The 23,650-nt window shown below is 39.6% G+C and overlaps 1 gene segment (V, D, J or C); it reads left to right on the forward strand.

Moving 5' to 3' along the window:
- The first annotated feature begins 2,908 nt into the window (after positions 1-2,908).
- LOC126505181 (T-cell receptor beta-1 chain C region-like) overlaps positions 2,909-23,650 on the forward strand; it is a 306,961-nt gene continuing 286,219 nt past the window's right edge. The window contains 2 exon segments of the C gene segment in view: positions 2,909-2,957; positions 3,055-3,345. Coding sequence covers positions 2,909-2,957; positions 3,055-3,345 — 340 coding nt within the window.

Consider the following 23,650-nt stretch of genomic DNA (forward strand, 5'->3'; position numbering starts at 1 on the left):
GTGATTCTGCTTTATACTTAGAGACAGAAACTATCAGCTTGGTGGGGAGGGAGCTGGTAACTTAAAGCATGTAGCTGTCCTTCGTACATGTTCTTAGGATTAACTACTTGAGATTGGATAACCTATTATCAAGAAGTTCCTCCCTTCTTCAGAAGCCTGTAGTTCTCTCTCTCTCTCTCTCTCTCTCTCTCTCTCTCTCTCTCTCTCTCTCTCTCTGAAAATATAACAAAAATAATAATTATGTATATATGTAACCACAATAATTATAAAGATGTCATTAATTCAAGAAGGATTTAGAGGAAACACAACAAGAGTTGGAGTCTAGGGAGGTAAGAAAATGATATAGGTATGGAAATAGAATATTCACACAAGAAATCCACAAATCACAATCCCAGAGAACCTAGACAACAATGAGGGCTCTAAAAGAGACATACATGGATTTAACCTACATGGGTAGTAGAAAAAGACAAGACCTCCTAAGTAAACTGGGAGCATGGGGACCTTTGGGAGGGTTGAAGAGGAGGGGAAAGCAGGGAGGAGAGCAGAGAAAAATGTAAAGCTCAATAAAAATCAGTAAAAATTTCTCAAAATAGTAAAGAAATTAAAGACGCAACTGTCAGTCAAAGCTTACCACTTTCTATGGAATCTCACAAAACTCTTTTTATTCATTATGATAAATTTTGATGAGCCACTCTTTGGCCTCTTGGAGCTATACATGTCTGGAGATAGATGTAAATTCTACATCTCTACAGTGGTTATCAACTCTAACTTTGAGAAGCTGATTAAGTATAAACAGGAGTAGAGTGGTGCTTTCCCCAAATTGTTGCCTGACAAAATGAGCGGTAAAGGCAGGCCCAGCACATGACTGATTCCAGCCTAGCTCTGACTTTAAGGTATGCAGAACAGAAGTCGCACCATTGTCTTTGAACCATGGCAAGAAAAATCTCTACCTTCTGACTCTGAGCCTGCAGCCATCAAAAGGCACTGGAGTTTGGTGAAGACCCTCGTGGTCTGCCAGTGAGCATGAATGTGGAGTGTGGCTTAATATCATTGTCTAGTGGTTTGGAGATGCAATGAATAGTCCGTAATACATCAAGGTTTTTTTCTTCATGTAATAACCCAAAGGTTTTTTTCTTCTTCCACTGATATAGGTGGATGCTTCTCAGTGGGAAGAGAGAGCTGTAGCAAAATCATTAGATGGATAATATTTTCATCCTGTCCAGTACATGGATGCTGGACCACAAGTCAGGCTGAGCACTCGGAGACCCATTTACAAGGAGAGGGAATACTCAGAAACACATCAGAGTAATGTTAACCCTGCACCTGTCCCCTCCATTTAACCACTCTGGCCAATGCATAGAGTAGCATAGAATGTGTGTATGTCAGAAGGATAAAAGCAAATATTTCTAGATATTTCTAGCTGGACTTGTTTGAAATTTGGGCAACAGCACTGCAAGCATCCTGAACCTTACATGGGTTCTGTATTCTATTTCTTTGATTGTCTTTCTTGGGAAGTAGGGGATGCCATGGAACACACAGGAAATTTCATCCCTGATCTTGAAATGCTTCAATTTCTGTGACACTTCAAAAACTATCTGAGGAGCACAATCTTTAACACTGATTTACAAGCAATCTCTAGCAGTGTCTAGGAGCACAGTCTCTAATGATGTCTGAGGAGCACAGTCTCCAACATTGACTGAGGAGCACAGTCTCTAACATGAGGAGCACAGTCTCTAGCAGTGTCTGAGGAGCACAGTCTCTAACACCTTTACATGCTTCTGTCACTCAGCATGCTGGTCAGAAAATGAAACATACACTGTCCTTTTGCTATGAGGAGATCCTGTATCACTAAGCTATTAGAAGACACAGCTTAAGCTGACCTCACACCAGCAGCTTTCCTACACCGTTGATGGAGACCAAATGAACAAAAACCTGTTGTTCTGGTAATGAACTTCATACTTTAGATCTTCACCTGGTGTCATAGGCATGCGTTTCCTAAATGTGGGAGACTGGCAGCTTATCTTTGACCACGGAGCTACACCATTCCATGTCTCTGAGCACAAGTCTTCGCTTCGTTTCTCCTGCCAACTCCTAATGGTTCTCAACTCCCTCTCGCACCCCACCCCACCACTCAGGCAAGAAGTATATGTCTTTGTACCCAGTATTTCTCCAAATATGGAATAAAAATAGTCAAATGCTAAATAATGCAGTTAGTTTGTAAATTATATCTGAGGTGCCAATTTTTGAACATTTATAAACCTTAAAAATATTTTTAAATTTGCTTTCATTATAACAATATCCACAATGATGATTTCTAGGCCAAGAAAGATCTCTATATTAGAGAAAATATAAATCCTAACATTTATTCATTGGTGTTCTAGAAATGCAGGCAGTATGACAGTGAAGGCTTTGGAATGTAAAGCATAGTGAAGGCTAGTGAAAGTTCACTAACTGGAATTTCAGACAAAAGAAAACCTACCTGTGCTGAGGGCATCACTTTACCCCTCTTGGAATATATCAGCTAGTTTAATGTGGTGCCTGGATTATACTGTGCCAGAACCTGATAAAAAGAGCCACGCCCAAAGTGAGAGATAATGACAAGGACAAAGAGGTCACCAGCTGATAATGTGTCTTTGAGTTGCCTTTGTGATACTCAGGTAAAAACATCAATGGGACCTTGGAAGAAGGGTGTGAAGATGTTGAGGAAGGCCAGAGCTGCCTGTGAGGACACTGGATGAATTTTCATGCTGTCTGTGGTTATGCTAGCCATTCACATTCACAGTCCCTGCTCTACGACTGTGATTCTTAGAGACAGTAACGTCATTGTGGGAACTGTCATGTGGTAACAAGTAATGCAGCTCATAGGTCCTTGATGTCTTGGTGAGTCTTCTTCTCTCTTGACCCAGCCATGGGCACCAGGCTCCTTTGCTGGGCAGTGCTCTGTCTCCTGGGGGCAGGTGAGTTTTTAGAAAAGCAACGACTCCATTTCTGGTTCTTCTCTGGGGATTGTTCTGATCATTTCCAGTTTGAAACCACCATATTCTTTTCCCACAGTCCTGTCTGAAGCTGGAGTCACTCAGTCTCCCAGATATGTGATCATACGGGAAAGGCAAGAAGTTTCCTTTTGGTGTGACCCTATTTCTGGACATAATACCCTCTACTGGTATCTGCAGCCCAGAGACCAGGGCCTCCAGTCTCTAGTTTACTTTCAGAATGAGGCTGTTATGGGCGATTCACAATTGCCCAAGGATCGTTTTTCTGCAGTGCGGCCTGACGGAGTCAACTCCACTCTGAAGATCCAGTCTGCAAAGCTGGAGGACTCAGCCACATATCTCTGTGCCAGCAGTTTAGCCACAGCAGTGCAGAGGCACCTCCCTGCTCTGCACAAAACTGATGGCTTTCCTCAAGCCAGCATTCAGCAGAGACCTCTGCTTGCTAATCATACCCCATAGACGGAATGGGTACTTGGACATAGGCTATGCTGAATATAACCAGAGGTCACAAGTTCTTTCCTGAAACACGAGGACAGTAAATGTTTCAAAATAATATCCCAGAGACTCGAAATACTTCCCGGTGACAGTTCAAGAACCCCAAACTGAAAGTGACTTTGAATCTGGAGACACCTGTTTTGTAAAATATGCAGTCAGGAAACCCATCTAAAATAGTAATAGAGATGGAAGCTAACAGTGAGCAACAGGCAACAGACATTTCCCCTGGAGCAGGAACATCAGAAAGTTTAAAATGCTACCCTTGGTGACATCGTTATATGACATTTCTTCTATTTCTTTATACTAGAACTTTCTATGGAACAAGTTCTCTGTGCAATATGTTTGTTGGGAGGAATTCTTTCTACTCTTCCTTATATAGAAATATACTACTACTACTAATATTGTTGATAATATTTGTGTGTGTGTGTAATTTTAACTCATTTTAAGCAAGGTTTTAACTTCACAGAAATGCACAGAAGGGAAAATTTAGCAAGGGTTCCAGAGTTTTTTTTTCCGAATATGTTTGAATTCCCATGAATTTTTGGTTCTTTAGCCCATAGCTTCCAAGCTATGGGTTACAGGCATCTGACAGCATGCCCAACCCAAATCTCTGCTCAAACCAAGCACTACTTTCCACAGCGTGCTGTAACTTCACAATATCAGAGACACAGCCTCAAACTACTGCAGGATTGATCCAGGTAGTTCAGAGGCCGTTGGACATGTTTCATCTGTCTACTTTTATCTATTAAAATAGCACTTTAACATGCTAAAAATACACCTTGTAAGAGCTTCTGAAACAACCCAGGGCCCCCATGTTACCCCTGATGATACCTTCTTTATATATGTCTTTATATCTCTGTTAACTTCCTCCTGATCCCCTAAGAAGAGAGATCAGGCTGAACTGTTGGGAGTGCTTAAAGCAGAGCGCAGCGGGGACACTCTGCCTGCACCTCCACTCGCAGGCCCTCTTGGTATTCCTGCTGTCCGTACAGAGTCTAAGGGCAGGCAGTTCACAGCTTCTGTAAATTTTCATTCACTTTAGTTCATCTTGTCTATTTGGCCACAAGTTGTGTGATAGGTGACGATCATTCATCGTCTCTTTGTCAGAATCTAAAAATTAGACCAAAATAATGCCAATACTGATTATTTATTCTCTAACACTAACACATTATAAAACCTCACATCTCTTATACTCAATGAAGGAAGTCAAACTTCCCTGTGTAGAGAGGAGTTGTGTTGCTGCATGTCACTGGCCACTAGAATGCACTGTGGCTTCACTGTCACCTAGATTCTGTGTAGGGCTTAGAAAAATATAGTTAGATGCCATTCACCCTGGATTTTTTGTTTTTGTTTTTGTGACAGGGTTTCTTGCTGGCCTGGAGCTTTCAAAGAAGGCTAGGCTTGCCAGTCAGGGAGCCCCAGTGGTCTGCTTGTCCTGTCTCTCCAATATAGGGAAACAAGCTCACATCATGGCCAGCTTTTAAAATGCAGCTTCTAAGAACTGAACGCAGGCATTTTTTTCTTTTTGCAATTTTCCTTTTTTTAATTAAAATAAATTATTCTTTTATATACCATACCCTGATTACAGTTTCCTCTTCCTTTTCTCTTCCCAGTTCCTCACCACCTCCCCTCACCTCCAGATCAACTCCTTTTCTGTCTCTCATGAGTAAAAGAACAGATTAACAACTAAACATTTAAAAATAAAATATAATAAGATAAATAATAACCATCACATCAAGGCTGGACAAGAAAACCTAACAGAAGGAAAGGAGACCCTGAGAGAAGGCACAGAACTAGAGTCATTTGTTCAGTAAACTCAGGAGTCCAATAAAAATACTCAGCTGAAGGCTGTAACAAATACACCGAAGACCTGGTCTGGGCGAAAACAGGCTCATGCTTGCTGTTTTAGTCCCTGTGTGCTCATAGGAGCCTTGCTTAACTGCCTTAATTGCTTAACAGAGGGCCTTATCCTTCTGACATCCTCCATTTCTTCTGACTCTTACTCTCCCTTCACTTTCTCTTTGTGGGGTTCTCTGAGCTCTGGGGGGAAGGATTCAAGGGGGAACTTCCCATAAGGAGTTATCACTTCCAAGGTCTGTCTCTCTACATGATGTCTGGCTGTGGATTTCTGCTTCTCTGTTGATGTCTGAATCTATGAGTATAGCAAAATGTCACTCGGGGTTATTTCATTGATTTTTTTTTTTAAAGACCTGTTGTATTTAGTCTTACCCTGGGTCTCTAGGTTATCTAGTGTCTGGTCCCTGGTTACACAAGCATTATTGAGTGGGTGTAGGTTCCAGCTCATTGAATGGGCCTTAAGTCAAATTAGATACCATACTCCCACCACTTTGTGCCAGTATTGTCTGAGCATATTTTGCAGGCAGGACTGGTTGTGGATCAAAGGAATTTTGGCTAGGCTGGAGTTTACTTTTCTCTTCGATAGCCTGTGGAATACCTTCCAGCACCAAAGACAATAGAATGTAGAGGTGAAGGTTCTATTTAGGCGCCAGATAAGAATACGTGGTAAATAAAGTTTGCAACATTTTATTTGCAAATCTTTAAGAACAAGGCAATATTTGCTTGCTTCATTTTAGGGATATAGGGGAGATTGTGGAGTTCAGGTATTTGATATAATTCAAGAATAATGTATCACAGAGGTCTTTTAGCACACAGAACTTTTCAGTGTAACCAGTTATCAGGGAATCAACTCCTGCCCTGTAGTTTCTAACAGAGCTGATGTCATTCCTGTGGCGTTTGAAGGACAGTTCTTAAATGACCAATGGGAGATCTGAGTGTGAGTGTGACAATGGGAGGACTATACCACCATGAGGAAATATGGCAGTTTTCAGAGATGCTGGCTTGTGACAAGATAGTGAATTCATTTTTAAATACTTGGGGTTTGGAGTGCAAATGGAAATAACAGCTTCTTATAAGAGGAAAGGTATAGGGAAGGCATCAAGAATTGACAAAGCCAAACAAAGCTATCAGGAAACCCCAAACATGCCAGTCTTTGCCTTAGTTCAGTTGTAGTTGCATCCAGCCCTCTTTGATTCCTCTCCGGAGCTGCAGTCTTCCCTTAAAGAAGCTTTCAGGCTGGGACTGGGGTAGGAGGTGTTTGTGGTTGATTTGATGATGTCACTAACCAATAGAGACTCTTATGAGAATGCAGTTTCCTCAAAGTCACTTCTCTGCTCATGTAAAGCCCTGATTTGGATGTTCTTCACCTGGAGTCATCCTGCTACGGGCATCCAGGTCCTCTGCTATGTCGTCTTCTGTGTTCTGGTAGCGAGTAAGTCCCGAGGATACTTAAACATCATCACACTGGCTTTCCTTATTCAGGTCTCCCCAGAGTTTTCTTATTCTCTCTTCCACTTTGTCTTTTTAAATATAGATCACACAGATGCTGGAGTCACCCAGTCACCCAGACATGAGGTGGCAGAGAAAGGACAAACAGTAACTCTGACGTGTAAACCAGTTTCAGGTCACAGTGATCTTTACTGGTACAGACAGACCAAGGCACAGGGACTAGAGTTGCTGAGATACTTTCGCAGCAAGTCCCTTATGGAGGATGACAAGACAGGAAAGGACAGATTCACAGCTGAGATGCTAAAATCATCTGTTTCCACTCTGAAGATCCAGCCCACAGAACCTCAGGACTCAGCTGTGTATCTATGTGCCAGCAGCTTAGCCACAGAGCTACACAAGGATGCTCTGCCAGTGCAGAAACTTTGGGTACCTCTCTCCCTCCAGCCCCTATCTCTTCTGAGTGAAGTTTTCTGTGCTCCTTCATATTAGAAACCAAATGGAACTGGGGCATTGCAAAGACAGGGAATAATACTGCATCAACAAAGCAGAGCTTGGGTAGGAAATGATCTTGAAGGGAGTTCAGGGATTCCTCACGTATCGTTTGTGGGTTGAAAGCTCAAATGCCATGTAAATATAATCACCTGTGTTACAGATTCTGTTTTCTATTTCCAATTAAGCCAGGCAGTTCTGGTAAGGTCAATGTCCTGTAAACTGTTCTGTTCATTCATTCTCTTTTCACTCTGATTTGTAAAGACAGTATTTTAATGTTAATTTCAACTTAGCATTTCCATAGTATTTTATTTTTATCACACATATGTGCAAAGCCTGGTCCCAATGGCCATCTCCTGTAGTATTAGAATGCTTATGATCTTGATGTCCTGGATGGTCCCAATATGGAGACATCCCAAAATAAAAGAGTCTTTCCTGTCTTGTTTGTCCTCTCCTTCACAATTCCATCCCCTTAATTCTTGTTTATAGTTCCTTCTGATTTGTGTTATATACTCTGCCTGAGAAATGTGTCTCACCAGTTTTATCAAGTCCTGCTACTATCTTATTTCACATTGATGAGTTCCTATCAAGATGAAATCATGCAAAAGATGCTTATATTTGAGTCACCAAGGCAATTAGGTTGACCCACGTTCTGCCATATAGACAAATTCCTTCTCTCCTTGAGCTAATTGTGTCAGTTAAGTGCTGACTTTTGAATTGAAACAGTTCAGAATAGCATGCAGATGTTCTTATGTTCACCAAGAGACACACTCTACATCTCTCTACATAGCTATCCTGACTCCTTCTTGTTTCCTCCCGATTATTTCCCCCTCCTACTGTAAGCCTAACTCATTTTCACAGGGTATTTTATCTCATTTAGTCCTTCTGGGCTGCATTTACCTTGATGTCACCATCACATGGAAAATTTACTCCTTGTTTTATTTCTCCATTTTGTGACCTTATTACTCTGGAGGATTTTGCTTTCCTCCAAATATTTTCAAACTTGGTTTTGTGATTATAGTATATGCATGTTGAACAGAAGAAGTTTTTTTTTCCTCCCATCCTTAAGCATCCAGAGAGAAAGGACATTGTCTGATATTTTCTCCACAAATCGTAATGCTAAAGAAGGTTAAAAATGAATAAATTTTGAATAACTCAATGAATTTGAACTGAAAATGCCAGGGAAAATTGTTTAGAGTTGCTGTTCTGTAGCACACAATGCACTTGGCATTCCCGTAACCAGGCTGCTGAATGAGACATCAGTGTTTTCAGTAGAAACGTGTGCAGATGCTCAGACTTCTTTTTGGTCTTCCAGTAGCCCACAGGACTACTTTGCCTTTGTGCATACTTCAAAAGGCCTCAGTATCCCACAGCGTCACCCAGTGGTCTGGAGACACACTTTCCAACTCTTCTATGTTCATTGTTTGTCCATTGAGAAGAGGATCACAGCCCCATTGAGGATGGCAGCTGATGTTTCAGATGGTTAAGTAGTCAGATGTCCATAATCTTCTTGCTAAACATTCTTACACAATCTATCATCTCTCTGTGGATTTGCTTTTGCAGATTCCACCACCATCAACACACTTTTCAGCTCTCTAACCTCTCTTGGATGATGCCGTGTGAAGCAGAAACAGATGTACTTACTCCTTTTCCGCCAGAGGATACAACAAGGCTCATTTGCTGGAGGAAGAACATGGAGGTAGGGCGAGATCATTTCAGTGGTTACAGTATGATAGCTGGGGACTTTATGAGCATCACTCTGGTCTCTTGTGTTTCTATTTAAGTGCACAGTGCTCACCGTTTAGCATCATCAAAGACAGTATTTCTTCACTAACTTTGTTCTTTGAAAGACCCTGTTAAGAACATCAAAACAAAAGCTGCAGAATAGAGCAAATGTTTACAAATTATCCCTTTAATAAAGTGGCTAACATTAAAAATACTGAGTCAAGATTCACAAAAGCATCCCTCTAACCCATAAATTCAAGAGTGTAAACACACGAGTTGTGCTCTAAACCAGTGCATTTTGAGGATGCTCTGTCTCACAGCTTTACTTGCTGAGTATGACACATTAGAAAACATCTCTGCTGTCTCTCAGTGATCCAAGACTGGGCATAGTATTTACTAAGGCCGGTATGCCAGCATTTATTGTTCTTATACACATAAAAGCAAATTCAATAATGTTTCTTTTAAAACATATAATACAGGAGGCTGGAGAAATGGCTCACCACTTAAGAATACTCACAGCAGTTGGGCAGTTGTGGTACACACCTTTAATCTGACCACTTTGGAGGCAGAGGCAGGTGGATCTCAGTGAGTTCAAGGCCAGCACGGTCTACAAAGTGATTACCATGACAGTCAGGGCTACACAGAGAAACTCTGTGTCAAAAATCAACAACAAAACAAAAACAAACAGATAAACATAAAATAAAGAATACTTGCTGCTTTTCAAAAAAACCTGAGCTCACTTCCTAGTATCTTACCAAGGGTAGGGCCCCTTATAACTTCATGTAACTCTTGCTCTTGGGGATCTAACACTTCTTATGGTCTCCATAAGAACCTGAACACACTTAGGGTGTGTGTGCATGCACATGTAAAAGTACATCTTAAAATGTCCAAATACTTCACCTACAAGGACAGATTCTATTTATCTTTTCACTGGGTTACTATACGTGATGGTAAAACACAAAAGATGTAGTTGGGATTAATAACGGGGATATTAACATCTCCAATTGTTCATTTCAAATGCAAAATATATATTTGAATATTGCTGCTGCAGGCTTTGGGTTGTCTACAGCACACAGAACTATCCAATAGCCACTGTTGTTGTCGTCTAAATATTTTCTAGAATGATGGATGATTACAAATTCTCTGTTCAATGGTAAGAGATTAAGAAAAAAACCTAAGGGCTTATCTGATATTCAGTCTTTCAGACAGTGAAAAATTGCTCATTGAAATGGGCTCATCAGGTAGATTACCACAGGAGAATTTCTGTTTCTAAAAGTCTCTACAAAGTCAAGAAGATAAACTATTCATAACAGTGAGCTCCCAGGCAGAAATAATTTAGAGTCTGTGATAGTCAGCACAACTGGTCAGGCTCTTTCTGATGAAGAAAATGTGCTTAAGAGGACTCTGAAGGCAAAGGAAATTAGACTATATATACACGAAAATCCAAAATCAATCAACACAATTATTACAACAGCTCAATGGATGATTATTAGGAACACCTGTGGTGGTTGATGCAGTGTGCCAAAGGGAATTCAACTCTCCTGAGAAAATAAATAAGATTACACTGTGGTTTGAATTTTGTTTCCTCCTTACCATCAAGGCAACGAAAGGATTCTTACAATTGAGAGATGCCATAGGTACCTACTACATACATCTTGAAGAAGTGCTGGAAACACTGTGCTAATTTCCATCCTTGAAAAGTAGGAAACAAAAAGGCAATGTATATTAGGTTGCACCTAATAAACTGTGGATAAACAAACTCACATTCATCATAACGTTAAGAACCTAAATTCAAAAAAAAAATCTACAAATTGCTACAAAATAAAAACATGGATTCTTATAGAAAATGATTTCTCTATGAGAAAAGCAGCATCTTTTAACACACTCACCATCATGTGAAAGAAAGGAGGGTCTACTTGGATTCTTACAGCAATGAAGAAAAGGATTTAGGTTTCATGTCTCTCAGGGGAGACAAGAGAGAGGTTTATTTTTGGTTTTACTAAATCTGGAAAACCAATAAGATAAACAGAAAAACCAAGCTCTTGGAAGCAAACTGAAATGGCTCCCCAGGAGATGACAGGATCCAGGAGACTGTCAAATAATAGCTCTGAAAATCACAAACATGGGGAGTTTTGACAGAGATGTCTGGGGAGATTAAGGAAAATATTTAAGTTATATGACCTTCAGCGATTTGACAAGGGAACCTACTGAGTTAATTATTAAAATTACAGCTCTCAGAAAAGTGTGGTGTATATGAAAGGCGAAGCAGGCAAAAAGTAAGGAGAAAAATATAACTACAAATTTGTGTGACAGACAAAATAGGAAGTATTAAATATTTATTTTAATAGTTTTTGTTTAAGAGATTCCAAAGTTTATAAATTTTATTTCTCTCACCAGGTAAGATCATAGAGATAAAGTCTAGTAGAATATATTTGAAAGACTAATGCTGTGGGCCTGGATGCAGACATAAAATTAATGAAGTTAGGATATGTCAGTGAATCCTATTTGTTGGATTAGAATTTTAAAATAAACCACTTTAAACATTGACAAATTCAATTTAATCTTCCTTAAAAGATTGGGCAATAACACACTAAGAGAAAAATGATAAAATGTGTGTTATAGTAGTGGAAATAAAAATATTGTAATAGAAAAATCTATTAAAGCCTGGAACAGAGCAGAATTGAGAAAAGTAACTGAATTGATAATTAAAAAGACAGATTCGTTTTTCCTAGGGCATTACAAAGATTTTTTTTTACTTTTTTTATACTTATTTGCTTATTTACTTTTATTTGCACACACATGCACCTGTATAAATTTATGTGTACCACGTGAAAACGGGTGCCCATGGAATTCAGAGGGTATTGGGTTCCCCCGGGACATGAGTTACAGGTATTTGTTAGCTACTGATTTATGTTCTGAGAATGAATCCCGAGTCCTCTACAACGGAATATATACTCTTAACCATTGAGACATCTGTCTAATTCATGAAAGAAATTTTGAAGAAAAGTAGTTCATATCATATCCAAATTTAGGTCATCTATGAGTATTGCTATTATGCTATTGGTAGCTCATTCTGATACCGCTGAAGCTTGTCATGGGTGCTTTTCTTCATACTAGGAGATAAAGCAGAACAGACTGTCAAAGTAATAGCACCTGGCAGTTGGTATCAGACCTGGAAGCTCTTTATGATAATATTGACAATTTTTGTGTGTGTCTGAGGCTTAGCTTAACTGTCCAACAGTGATGCCAAGGTTCTACTGTAGAGGGTACTGAAAGGTATCGCTCAAGACTGCTGGAACAGGGAGGTCCTCACACAGTAAGTCTGAGGTGTCTGAGCAAATCTTGTGGACCTTATAAAGGCTGCATCTGCAAAACAATATCTCTAGTCAGCCTCTGCTCTTCCTACCCTTCTCAACGGTAGGAGAACTGAGTTTAATTACATGAAAAAAGATACTGGGCATGTTAAATTCAAGTCCTCTACAGTTTTCTTTGTGTTTGTTTGTCTAAGAGAACATGAAAATAATGTCTATTCTCCTGCCTCAGAATCACTGAAAACATAGTTATCAGAGGCTTTATTCGGTTGGAGATGCTGACCTAGAGAATATCAGTCAAAGTTTGGTGTACTCTACTCAGAATGAGGCAAGCTGGGCAATTTAATTGAGTAGGTTATTCCTTCCATCACCAAGATCAGCATTGATGCTTTGACGTTTGCCTTATAGACTTTGTTATCCCCTTTCCAACTGTTTTTTTTCCATTTCAGGTGAGAAAGAGTTATATCATTTTTGAACCCATACAATTCTAACAACTGTAATTTGCATTGCTGCAGCATCATCCACACTGGCCAGAGAGCTTTTTCTAGAGCACCTGCCCCAGTGGCCACCAGCAAGCATTGTGGGGACTCTAGAGAGACTAGATGAGAGGACTGTGTATCAGTGGGGATGCTGAAGAAGATGCTCAGGCTTTGAAGCATCAGTCCTTACTACCAGGTAGATAATGGAAAAATGAAAAAAGTTGGGTCTAACCTTCTCTTGTGTAAATTTGTTAAGAACAATCATGAACACATGTGATTCTAGAAAAGTCTGGATGTTTCTCCGACAAAGCAGCGACTAACTCACCGTGACTACTAATTTCCAAATTGAAAACGTGTTTAATGAAGGGATTTGGTGAGAAAAATTGCAAAGAAACAAACAAAAAGAACCAGTGTTCTGTTCCTTCATACAGAAGGCTCCCTTCCACAGAGATGTTCTCTAAGGTGGAACTGAGATAGCCTACAAAGATTGAGGTCAGTGCTACAATTCTGTGATGGAGAAAGCCTCTGCCTTCTCCCCCTTTGTGGGCCACTCAGATGGGGTACCAGGATGCATTTCTATGGCAGTGTCCTTGCTCCTGCTATGGAATATATTCTTGATGAAAACAAACAAGACAGTTGTGACCTGCCGTGTGGTGCTGGGAATCAAACCCGGCTCCTCCAGAGCAACCAGTGCTCTTAACCACTGAACCATCCCTAAGTCCACAAATTTATTTTATTTTTAGATAAAACATAATTACATCATTTTCCTGCTCTGTCCCCTTCTTCCAACTTATCCCATACCCCTTAACTCCCTCTCCAATTTGTGACCTCTTTTTATTTAATTATTGTTGATATAACCTAGATGCCTTTCAATGGAAGAATGGATGAAGAAAGTATGGAATATATACATATTAGAGTACTACTCAGCAGTAAAAAACAATGACTTCTTGAATTTTGCATACAAATGGAAAGAAATAGAAAACACTATCCTGAGTGAGGTAAGCCAGACCCAAAAAGAGGAACATGGGATGTACTCATTCATATTTGGTTTCTAGCCATAAATAAAGGACATTGAGCCTATAATTGAGCTAAATAAGAAGGTGAACCCAAAGAAAAACATATAGTCATCCTCCTGTATATTAACCTTCATCAGGCAATGAAAGGAGACAGAGACAGAGACCCACATGGAGCACCGGACTGAAATCTCAAGGTCCAAATCAGGAGCAGATGGAAAGAGAGCACGAGCAAGGAACTCAGGATTGCGAGGGGTGCACCCACACATTGAGACAATGGGGATGTTCTTTCGGGAACTCACCAAGACCAGCTGGCCCGGGTCTGAAAAAGCATGGGATAAAACTGGACTCTCTGAACATAGCGGACAATGAGGACTACTGAGAACTCAAGAACAATGACAATGGGTTTTTGATCCTACTGCACGAACTGGCTTTGTGGGAGCCTAGGCAGTTTGGATGCTCATGCTCACCTTACTAGACCTGGATGGAGGTGGGTGGTCCTTGGACTTTCCACAGGGCAGGGAACCCTGATTGCTCTTTGGACTGACGAGGGAGGGGGACTTGATCGGGGGAGGGGGAGGGAAATGGGAGGCGGTGGTGGGGAGGAGGCAGAAATCTTTAATAAATAAATAAATTAAAAAATTATTGTTGTTATATGTAAGTATGTAAATACAACCTGCTGGATCCCCTTAGCACACACACATATATATGTATATACATATATATGTGTGTGTATATATATGTATATAATGTTCTTAGTACTGGCTTCTTGGTAGTGCTGGCTTCTTGGTATTGGAGAGCCAACTCGGGTCATGTCTGGGGAAGACTAATTGCCCTTCTCTCAGCAGTTATGAATTGCTTGCAGTACTTTATCTAGTAGTGGGGTTTTTTGAGATAAATTTCCTCATCTCTGTTGGAGAGTAAACTAGTGTTGCCATTGTTGAGATCTTTTTATACAGTCATATTTTTGATACTTCATGAGTGTAGCTCTCATTCCATCTAGAAATCACAAACTTGATGTTGACTTGTTGTTTTCAGATGACTTCCTGGTTTTATCATCTTTCTGCTCCCTCTTCCATGGTGTTCCTGAGTCTTACTTGTAGGGATTACATTGTAGTTCTATTAATTGAGCATGGTCAGCCACCTGCCAGTTGTTCTTTGCCAATTTTGACCAGCTGTGGCTTTTCGTAAAGTTCTCCATCTGCTTCAAAAGAGGTTTCTTTGATGAGAGATAAGATCTATATTTATCGGTGGGCACAAGGATAAATGTTTTGAAAACAGACAGCAATTATACCGGTTTAGGAAAGTGGTGGGAACAGATTCTCTTCTATGATCCATGGTCTCAGCTGTGTTTCCAGTCGTATGGATGACTTCCCCCCTGCTTAGTGGGCCCTAAGTTCAATTAGACAACTGTTGGTTACTGCCCAGATGGATGTGCTACTATTGCATTGTTAGGGCTATCTTGCCATACTCATCATTGCTGTGGTTTAGGTTTTACAACCAGGTAATATTAACTGCCCTTCCCTCTTGGCAGCTTCCAATGAGCTTTTTGGTTCTGTGAAAGCTAGACCTTTCAGGTCAGATCCGGCTAGATTTTGTTATGTCCAATGTTCAGAGTGTGTGACTTTTTTAGTGATAAGGGCTTGCTTTCAACTTCTAGGAGAAAACCAAGGACAACAACAGTAACCTATAATGTTTTAATAGCATCTTAGATTCCACTAATACTTGAAAGGAAATTTCTCACACCTGGTATTGGAGTTTTTATTAGATACTTTATGGCTGTTGGGGAGATCATTATTACCCCAAATGACACATATTCATTTTAAGGACACACACTCACACACACAAACACACAGTGAATTTTAAGTAAATATAAAATAATATGATTTCCTTTGGCTTTTCAAACATCCCCAGTGCAATTTATCCTTTCTCTCTCCCTTTTGTCTTTGTTCATAGTTTATTTTATAACTCCTCATATGCTAAGGTAGTTGTATCCTAGGCATAACCGATAAAGCTGTGGCCCGATTCTGAGTGTTCCTGAGCTATTTGTCTTTCATCTTTCCTCCTCACTCCTGCAGCCAGCTTATGCCTTCTCAGTGTGTGTGTGCCAGGATGCTTCAGAGCATCAAGATATATCATTAGAAAGGGAGTTTAAAAGGGACTCAAGGCATACACGCATGCTTATACACAATCACATATACACACAGATACACATATACACACAGAAAAACACACATATGCGCACATACACTGACACCCATGCATATGCTTGCATACACACACATGCATACTAGCAGCAATACCAGAGAAGGAGTGGACATTGCTGAACTTTCAACATTAAGAATATTTCCATAACTACCTTCCAAACCTACCTGTAATTTGCTTCTCTCTGTTGCCTTGATATAACAGAAATCATATTATTCTGCTCTGCTCCCCCACGGATGGTCAGCGCTAATTTAACTCAGTGAAATAACAATAGCAACAATAATAATAGTACTGCTTACAGCAAAAGAGAACACGACATTGGGAGGAAGAAGATGGAACTTAGAGAAGGTTAGATTAATTGGGAGTGTGGATCTGACTAAAACACATTAAACACATATATTTTCCAAATTTTCAAAGAAGAAGTAAGAATTACAGCTAAAAGAAGAAGTGTCCAGTAGGTCAGTAGGTAATTTGATATGTGATGTATCAGGGAAAGTGGAGTGGGGGTGGGACAGTCATGGAGGCACAAAGGCTTTAGGAGCTAACTCTTGGCTGGGGTGCTTTGTGTCTTTGGATGAACTACCCACTCATGTGTCAGAGCAAGTGTTTATTTCAGTTTTTCTTCTCTAGAGAATTGGTTCTCACTTTTGAAAGGAGGTTCTCTGATGTCACCATGAGGCCATGCTCCACCTTGGGGAGAGAGAGGTCCTAGAGCCTTCAGCTTTCACTGATCATTCTTATGTAGGGTTTCTATGGATGAAGCCACTGCCTCGTCTTGCTATGGCCACCAGGCTCCTTTCATGCATGGTCCTTTGTTTCTTGAGAGCAGGTGAGTTTCCCCAAAATAAAGCACCTGCAGTTTCAGACATTGCTTGTTATGTTTGTAATTGAATTCTTTATTTTCTACTCCTTTCTGTTTCTTTTCAGAATCAACAAATACTGGGGTCATCCAAACACCCAGGCATAAGGTGACAAAGATGGGACAAGAAGCAACTCTGAGATGTGAACCAATTTCAGGACACAGTGGTGTTTACTGGTATAGGCAGACGACTGTGCGGGGACTGGAATTCCTGATTTCCTTTAGGAACCAGGCTCCAATAGATGATACAGGGATGCCCAAAGAACGATTCTCAGCTCAGATGCCTCATGCGAATCTCTCCACTCTGAAGGTTCAGACCACACAACCCCAGGACTCAGCTGTGTATCTCTGTGCCAGCAGCTTAGACACAAAGCTACAAAATCATTTCTGGCTGAGTCAGAAACCATGCTTCCCCTTCCCTGTCTGTCTCCCAGAAACAGTTTTCAGCAGTGATCCTGGGGTCTTCTCAGAACAGGAAGGATGTGGGTTTAATGTCTTCTCTAGGCACAGAATGACAGTTATATGGCTGGAGAAGACTGTGGGGCCATTGGCAGTGGGGCCAGGATTTAGTCCTACTGTTTGTACTGGCTTTTTGGAACCCATTTTCTTTGGAGGGATACCTTGCTTAGTCTAGATATTGTAGTGAGGGTTTTGGTCCTTCCTCAAGGCAATGTGATAAACTTTGTTGAATTCCCATGGGAAAGTTTACCCTCTCTGAGGAGTGGATGGGGGATGAGTTGGGGAGAAGGTGAAGGGAATGGAAGGAGGGGAGAGAATGGGAATTGGGATTGGTATGTAAAATGAGAAAAATAATTTGTTTTTAAAAAATAAATAAAAAATTTTAAAAATGTAAAAAAAGAAAAGAGCCAATCAATAAATCAATATAGGTACTAGTTGGAGTTTATACCCACTTGCTTAAGGAAGGAGAAAATTGCACAAAACATTTCTAGTTAGCATTAGAATGTAAAAAAACAGGCAAGGCGAAGAAACCATCAGTCTTATCTTAATCTATTTTCTTTTCTTTCTAAATTTGAGGCACTATTTACCATGATATTTAAATGTAAAAGTAAGAAAATGTTCATGCACTATAAAAGAAAAAACAATTTTACTTTTTAGATAGGGATAGTTGATAAACCAATATGTTGGAAAAGTTAAATTCCTAATAACCTACATGCTTTTGGGCCAAAATGTGGGCATCACAGTGAAAACTGAAAGTTTAAATACCATTTAAAGAACTAGTAAAAGAGTTCTAGAATTACATCTCCTGTATTAGTCTCAGAGCCTCAAAGTGGTCTCATTCTTCATGAACAAAGAGCATTACAATTGAAAATCCAGAAATGAATTTAGAATAGTAAATGTTTGATCAGGCCTTTCGGTGAAAGGTAAAAAACATATATTAGCAGAGAGAAACAAAAATTTCTTTCCGTGCCCTCTATGTTTGTGAAATGCCACTGTATAGAAGGAAAATCACATTCTTAGGGCCTGGGAAGCTGGCTCAGCAGTGAATAAGATGTATTGCTCTTATAGAGGATCCAAATTTTGTTCCAACCACCCATGTCCTACAGCTCACGACTGTCTATAATTTCAACTCTAGAGGATTTAAGACAAATTTATGGTCTCCAAGGGAATTTACACATTTATTGCACACACACACATGTTTTAAATTAAAAATAAATCTTTGAAAAGAAAGACAAAGAACCATGTGCTCAGAATCCTGTTTACAACATTCAAGCAGAAAGCGCTTGGATTTATCGTGTGTGTTAGAGCTGAGCCCTATTATAACTAGAAACCTGTTTTTTCAGGGAATAATGCAATCTTGAAGTTCACAGTGTGATCAAACTCCCTGCAGCAGTGTACATTAATAACATGAAAAAGAAGACAAGGTCTCATGTCTTCTTGATGTGAATATTATATTGGCTGGGAAGTACAAAAAATAGCAGGAATGAATAAATGAAGTAAATATTATGTTCAGATATGCCACCTACTGCAGACAAAAGGGTGGGATTGGAGTTGCCAGAGGAGAGTCTTTAAACTCTAAATAAGTTGTTCAGAGAAGAACTCAGCAATGAAGTGGCCTTTGAAACTGCAATACTTAGACACCAAGAGACTTGCAGAGATCAGGGGGAAGAGAATTGAAGCCAGAGGTAAAAGTGGAGACACTCAGCTCTTGGATGAGAGCCTGGGAGATGTGTCCACATTGAAGACCTGCCGGACTTGGAGGACACTGGTGTTTATTTCTTTGTTTGATGCTAAAACACTGTAACTATTCATGTTCTTCAAATGTAGGCAACATCCCTCTGTCCTTCCAACTCCAGAAGCATTCACAGAACCCTGTCTCCATGCTGCCTTCACTAAGAACCTGGAAATCTCTTGACTTCATTCTTGAAATGCATAAGTACCAAAGAAAATGTGGATGATCACATTTAGGTTTTGAGAGACTTCTCAGTTTCCTATAGTCAGAGACAAAATTTGCATTTCTGATATTTTATTTTGTATTTAAGTTTATGGTACCCTGGTGGACTGAAAGGAAAGGTTTATGACACTGAGTGTCTGCCTACATCTTTAAATCCCTTCTCATAATCACATTGGAGATACTTCATGATGGAAGTAAAAACAGTGAATCATAAACAATTCACTGTTGGTTCATAGGGGTCTCAGTGATGAGCAGAGAAACGAGGTCAACAGGTACTCCAGGTTACATTTGTATAGCTTGTGTAAATTTCCAAATATCTTAGTAATTCCCATGGCTGACTATATTAACCAGGTTCTTTCTCAGAGATTAAAGGTAACTTTCCTACCTAGAACAGGCGTGAATTTTTAAATTTGAAGCCTGGTCGGGCGGTGGTGGCACACACCTTTAATCCCAGCACTCGGGAAGCAGAGGCAGGCAGATCTCTATGAGTTTGAGGCCAGCCTGGTCTACAAGAGCTAGTTCCAGGACAGGAACCAAAAGCCACGGAGAAACCCTGTCTCAAAAATAAAAAAAAAGAAAAGAAAAGAAATTTGAAGCCTGGCTAACAGTATCTCCAGGTGCAGTTCAGCCAATCCAGAGCATTTTTAGAGCAACCTCAGTTGTAGAAATATAGCTATGAAATTAACTGTGTGGCTAATGAGTAAAAAGACATTAGCCTGGATCCAATAATTCTTTGTAAATGTTTAGACTCAGAAATTCCCTCCCTTCTATTGTCCATGTTTTGAAAATTACCCCGAAATCCATTAAAGTAATTTTTATTTTCCCTAACTTCATCAGATTTAGTACTTCAAATTATCATCCAATTCATTTCCTACCTTTTTTTTTTTTGGTAAAATGGAAAAAGTGTAGTGACCTCAACTTCCAATTTTCCCAAACTTTTCAAATCTCATTTTCCTATTCCAATTGTGAAGGTTTGAAATTTTAGACCATCTGCACTCTATTATTCTGTTTCTTCGTATAAGGTGGGGTATTCAATTTTTCTCACAAAACCATGAACACATTTCTTACCTATAACTTGCCATTACCTTCTTTAGAATAATAAGCACAATGTGAAATTGATTTCTCAAATACTTATATTTGGAGCATAAGTTTTCACTTAAAATTACAGGTAGAGGACACATGCAGAGTGTTCTTTCTTTTGTTATACTGTGTAAGTCCTGACCATAATGTATAGCAAGTTGTCCATTTATTCTTCCACTTTTTAATCTTGCAATAACAACTGAAAATAGCAGCTACTTAGCAAACCAGGCTCTCGATGTGTGAATTGTTTGACTCCAAAGCACAGTCAGTGAGAGTTTAATTAAGTACTTTGACATTTGAGAATATGAACACTCGGTATTACCTCCTACTACATAACACTGTTCCTTTTATAGTCTTGCTACCTTGGACATCTTATTTTTCTTCTTTCATTTATTCAGTTGTCTAAGCATTAGGAGATATGATTGACAGATAAAAATGATCCATGTTTGATCTTTTCAGGGAATGCTTTGATGGATGCACATTTATGTTACCACTTAAAGCTAAATAGCATATCCATCATTTAGTTCCACTTTTCTTCCTTTCATTTTTTTGTGTGATAACAGTTTTTAAGACCAGTGTTCTTACCAAATTTTAAGCATGCAGTATCATATGATTCATCACAGTCACCATGTCATACAACAGATTTCCAGAGCTTTCAAGCACAGTCCAATCACCATTTTCTCTTTTGATTAAGTCTAAAATATGTCTCAGTGCTCCAAATAATAGGTATTATTAGATGGTTAAATGACAGGGAGGACTATGACAAAAGGCAGCTTCTTGGAAAAAGTACCAATGGGAGTTTTCAGGTCTTTTCATTCCCCATAATATATAAAAGCTACAATTTGAATCCAATATGAATAAATCAAAGACGACTACTCCTTTAAATAGCTCGCCTTTTCTGACCCAGGATGTCTAGTATTTATATGTCTAACATGGCAGAGGAAATTCTATATCAATCTGGAGAAAATGTAGCTCTGGAAATGGAAAGTAGCTGTGTACTGAAGGCTAGAAGAACCACAGGGTCCTTTGTGGGATGAAGAGGATGAGGGGCCAGTGCCTTATTTTCTCATACTGACATTGGACTTTGTATATTGCTTCTAATTAATAAATTTCTCTCCTCAAAATAACTATAATGTGAAGCATATCTTTAAAACCAGAACCCAAGACCTATGTCAACTATGAAGGTATCTCCTAGAAAATACCACCACTCACTGCCATATCTAGAACAGATTTAAGAATGATTCACCTGTGAATAACACAGTTTCTAGAAAGTTTATTCATATATGGCTGTAAGTGCCTACAAGCAGGAATATAGAACATAATGACTAATGAGCTCCGAGCTACCATGCGAGAAACTAGAACGCAAGATGGAAAGTCCTGGATAAACACAAGACAGACAACTTGTGAAATCGCCCAGAGAAGCAGTAAATGATACAGGGGGTAAATTTCTGCTTCACACCTTGTATATCTGAGACAGACTTCCCTATCAGCAGGAAGCTGAGCACACACGCTATTGCGATGAGCAGTGATCCTGCTCTCATGAGTCACAGGCAGGTCTTCCTATAAGGGACCAGGCACTCTCAGAACTCCCACCTCTCAAGGAGCAGAGGTAGGCTTAAAACTTTGAACAGAGAAATGACTTCTTCCTGTTCTTGTTCCTGTTCTGGTCCTTCCATGGGTCTTCTTCACCGTGTGATCTTCTGTCTTCTTGGAGCAGGTGAGTCCCGAGCAGGAAGGAAATCACTGAATAAGACTGTTGTGTACTCAGTTCTGAGCCCTGCATTTTATGATGTCTAATTGGTGTTCACCTTAACTCATTTAAGGCTTTACTTTTCTTCTCTGCAGCTTGTGTGGATGCCATGGTCATGCAGAACCCAAGATACAAAGTTGCCAGTGTAGGAAAACCAGTGAATTTGAGCTGCTCTCAGAGTCTGAATCATGATGTCATGTACTGGTACCAACAGAAACCAAACCAAGCACCAAAGCTTCTGCTCTACTATTATGATACGACACTGAACAGGGAGGCGGACACTTCTGAAAACTTCCAATCCAACCGGCCCAACACTTCTTTTGCTCTCTTGGCATCCACTCGGCCGGCCTAGGGGATTCTTCCATGTACCTCTGTGCTAGCAGCAGAGACACAGGGCTACAACATCACCAACCCTACGTGCATAAACCTTTCTCTTTCCCAGACCCAGGCCTGTCATTTAGAACAAGCCCTCCCTTCTTACAACAGTAGGAAGTGGGTTTATGGCTGTCATTTCTCATCCACAGACAGTAGTTGACTATAAACCAACAAAACCATTGGCAGTTATGTCAAGAGGGGAATAGTGGTTACATGTGCCCAATATTCAGTTTGTGATATTTTCTTATGATCTCCATTTCTTTCTTCTTCAGTGGAAAAATAGAAAATAGCCAACTATTTTCTTTAAATATAAGTTGGATTCTTAGCATGATCCTGTTATATGAGGGATGATAAAGAGCTAATGCTATAAACAGACATTTAGAGAAATTTTATTATATTTTGTATTCTATTAGAATTCATACAATTTTCAGTCCAGTCACCAAACAACTACTTGTCTAATGGGAAAGGGAAATTAACAGTTCCTCAAGACGAAAATCTCTCAGAAAAAAATCATCTCAGAGGAAAATATCCATATATTGATCTGTTCATACTTGGATAAGAAGTGCTGTTGACATGACTAAATGGAAACCATTAGTAGGTTAAGAAATTATACCAAGAGAAGAATGTGTTTGTGGCTAAACCCCTTACAGTCATCTGTATATAAGTAGATGATCGTGCCACCAAGGAAGATAAAAGCTCAAAAGACTGTTCCCAAGAAAAATTACAGAGTAAGGACAACTACAGATGAGAGATCCTTAATCACTTGTTCAAGCTAAACAAGATCCAAACAGTAAATATTGTAACCTTATAAACAGTTGCATATAAACATATATTTTATATTATGATTAACATCGTTGGTGATAACAGTGTTCTGAGTAAAATTGAAACTATAAAGTAACAGGTTAATCATAAAACATCCACTCCCTGGTCACCTCTGTGCTTGATTTAAAATTGCCTTTTGTTCATTAAAAGTCCAGAAATGTTTCACTGTTTCCAGTTTTTGGTATGATTTCTCACATTCTATTACCTCATGTGGGCTTGCAACTCATAACTAAAAAAAAATTATGTCCTAAAGGAATACATGATACAATATAAGGGCCAAAGATTTTATGTAAGAAGGGCACTAGAATATAGGAAGTATGCTTTATGCTTCATGC

This window comes from Alexandromys fortis, unplaced genomic scaffold (assembly GCF_014885135.2).
Source record: "Alexandromys fortis isolate MF-2015 unplaced genomic scaffold, M_Fortis_MF-2015_v1.1 scaffold_57, whole genome shotgun sequence".
Lineage (NCBI taxonomy): Eukaryota > Metazoa > Chordata > Mammalia > Rodentia > Cricetidae > Alexandromys > Alexandromys fortis.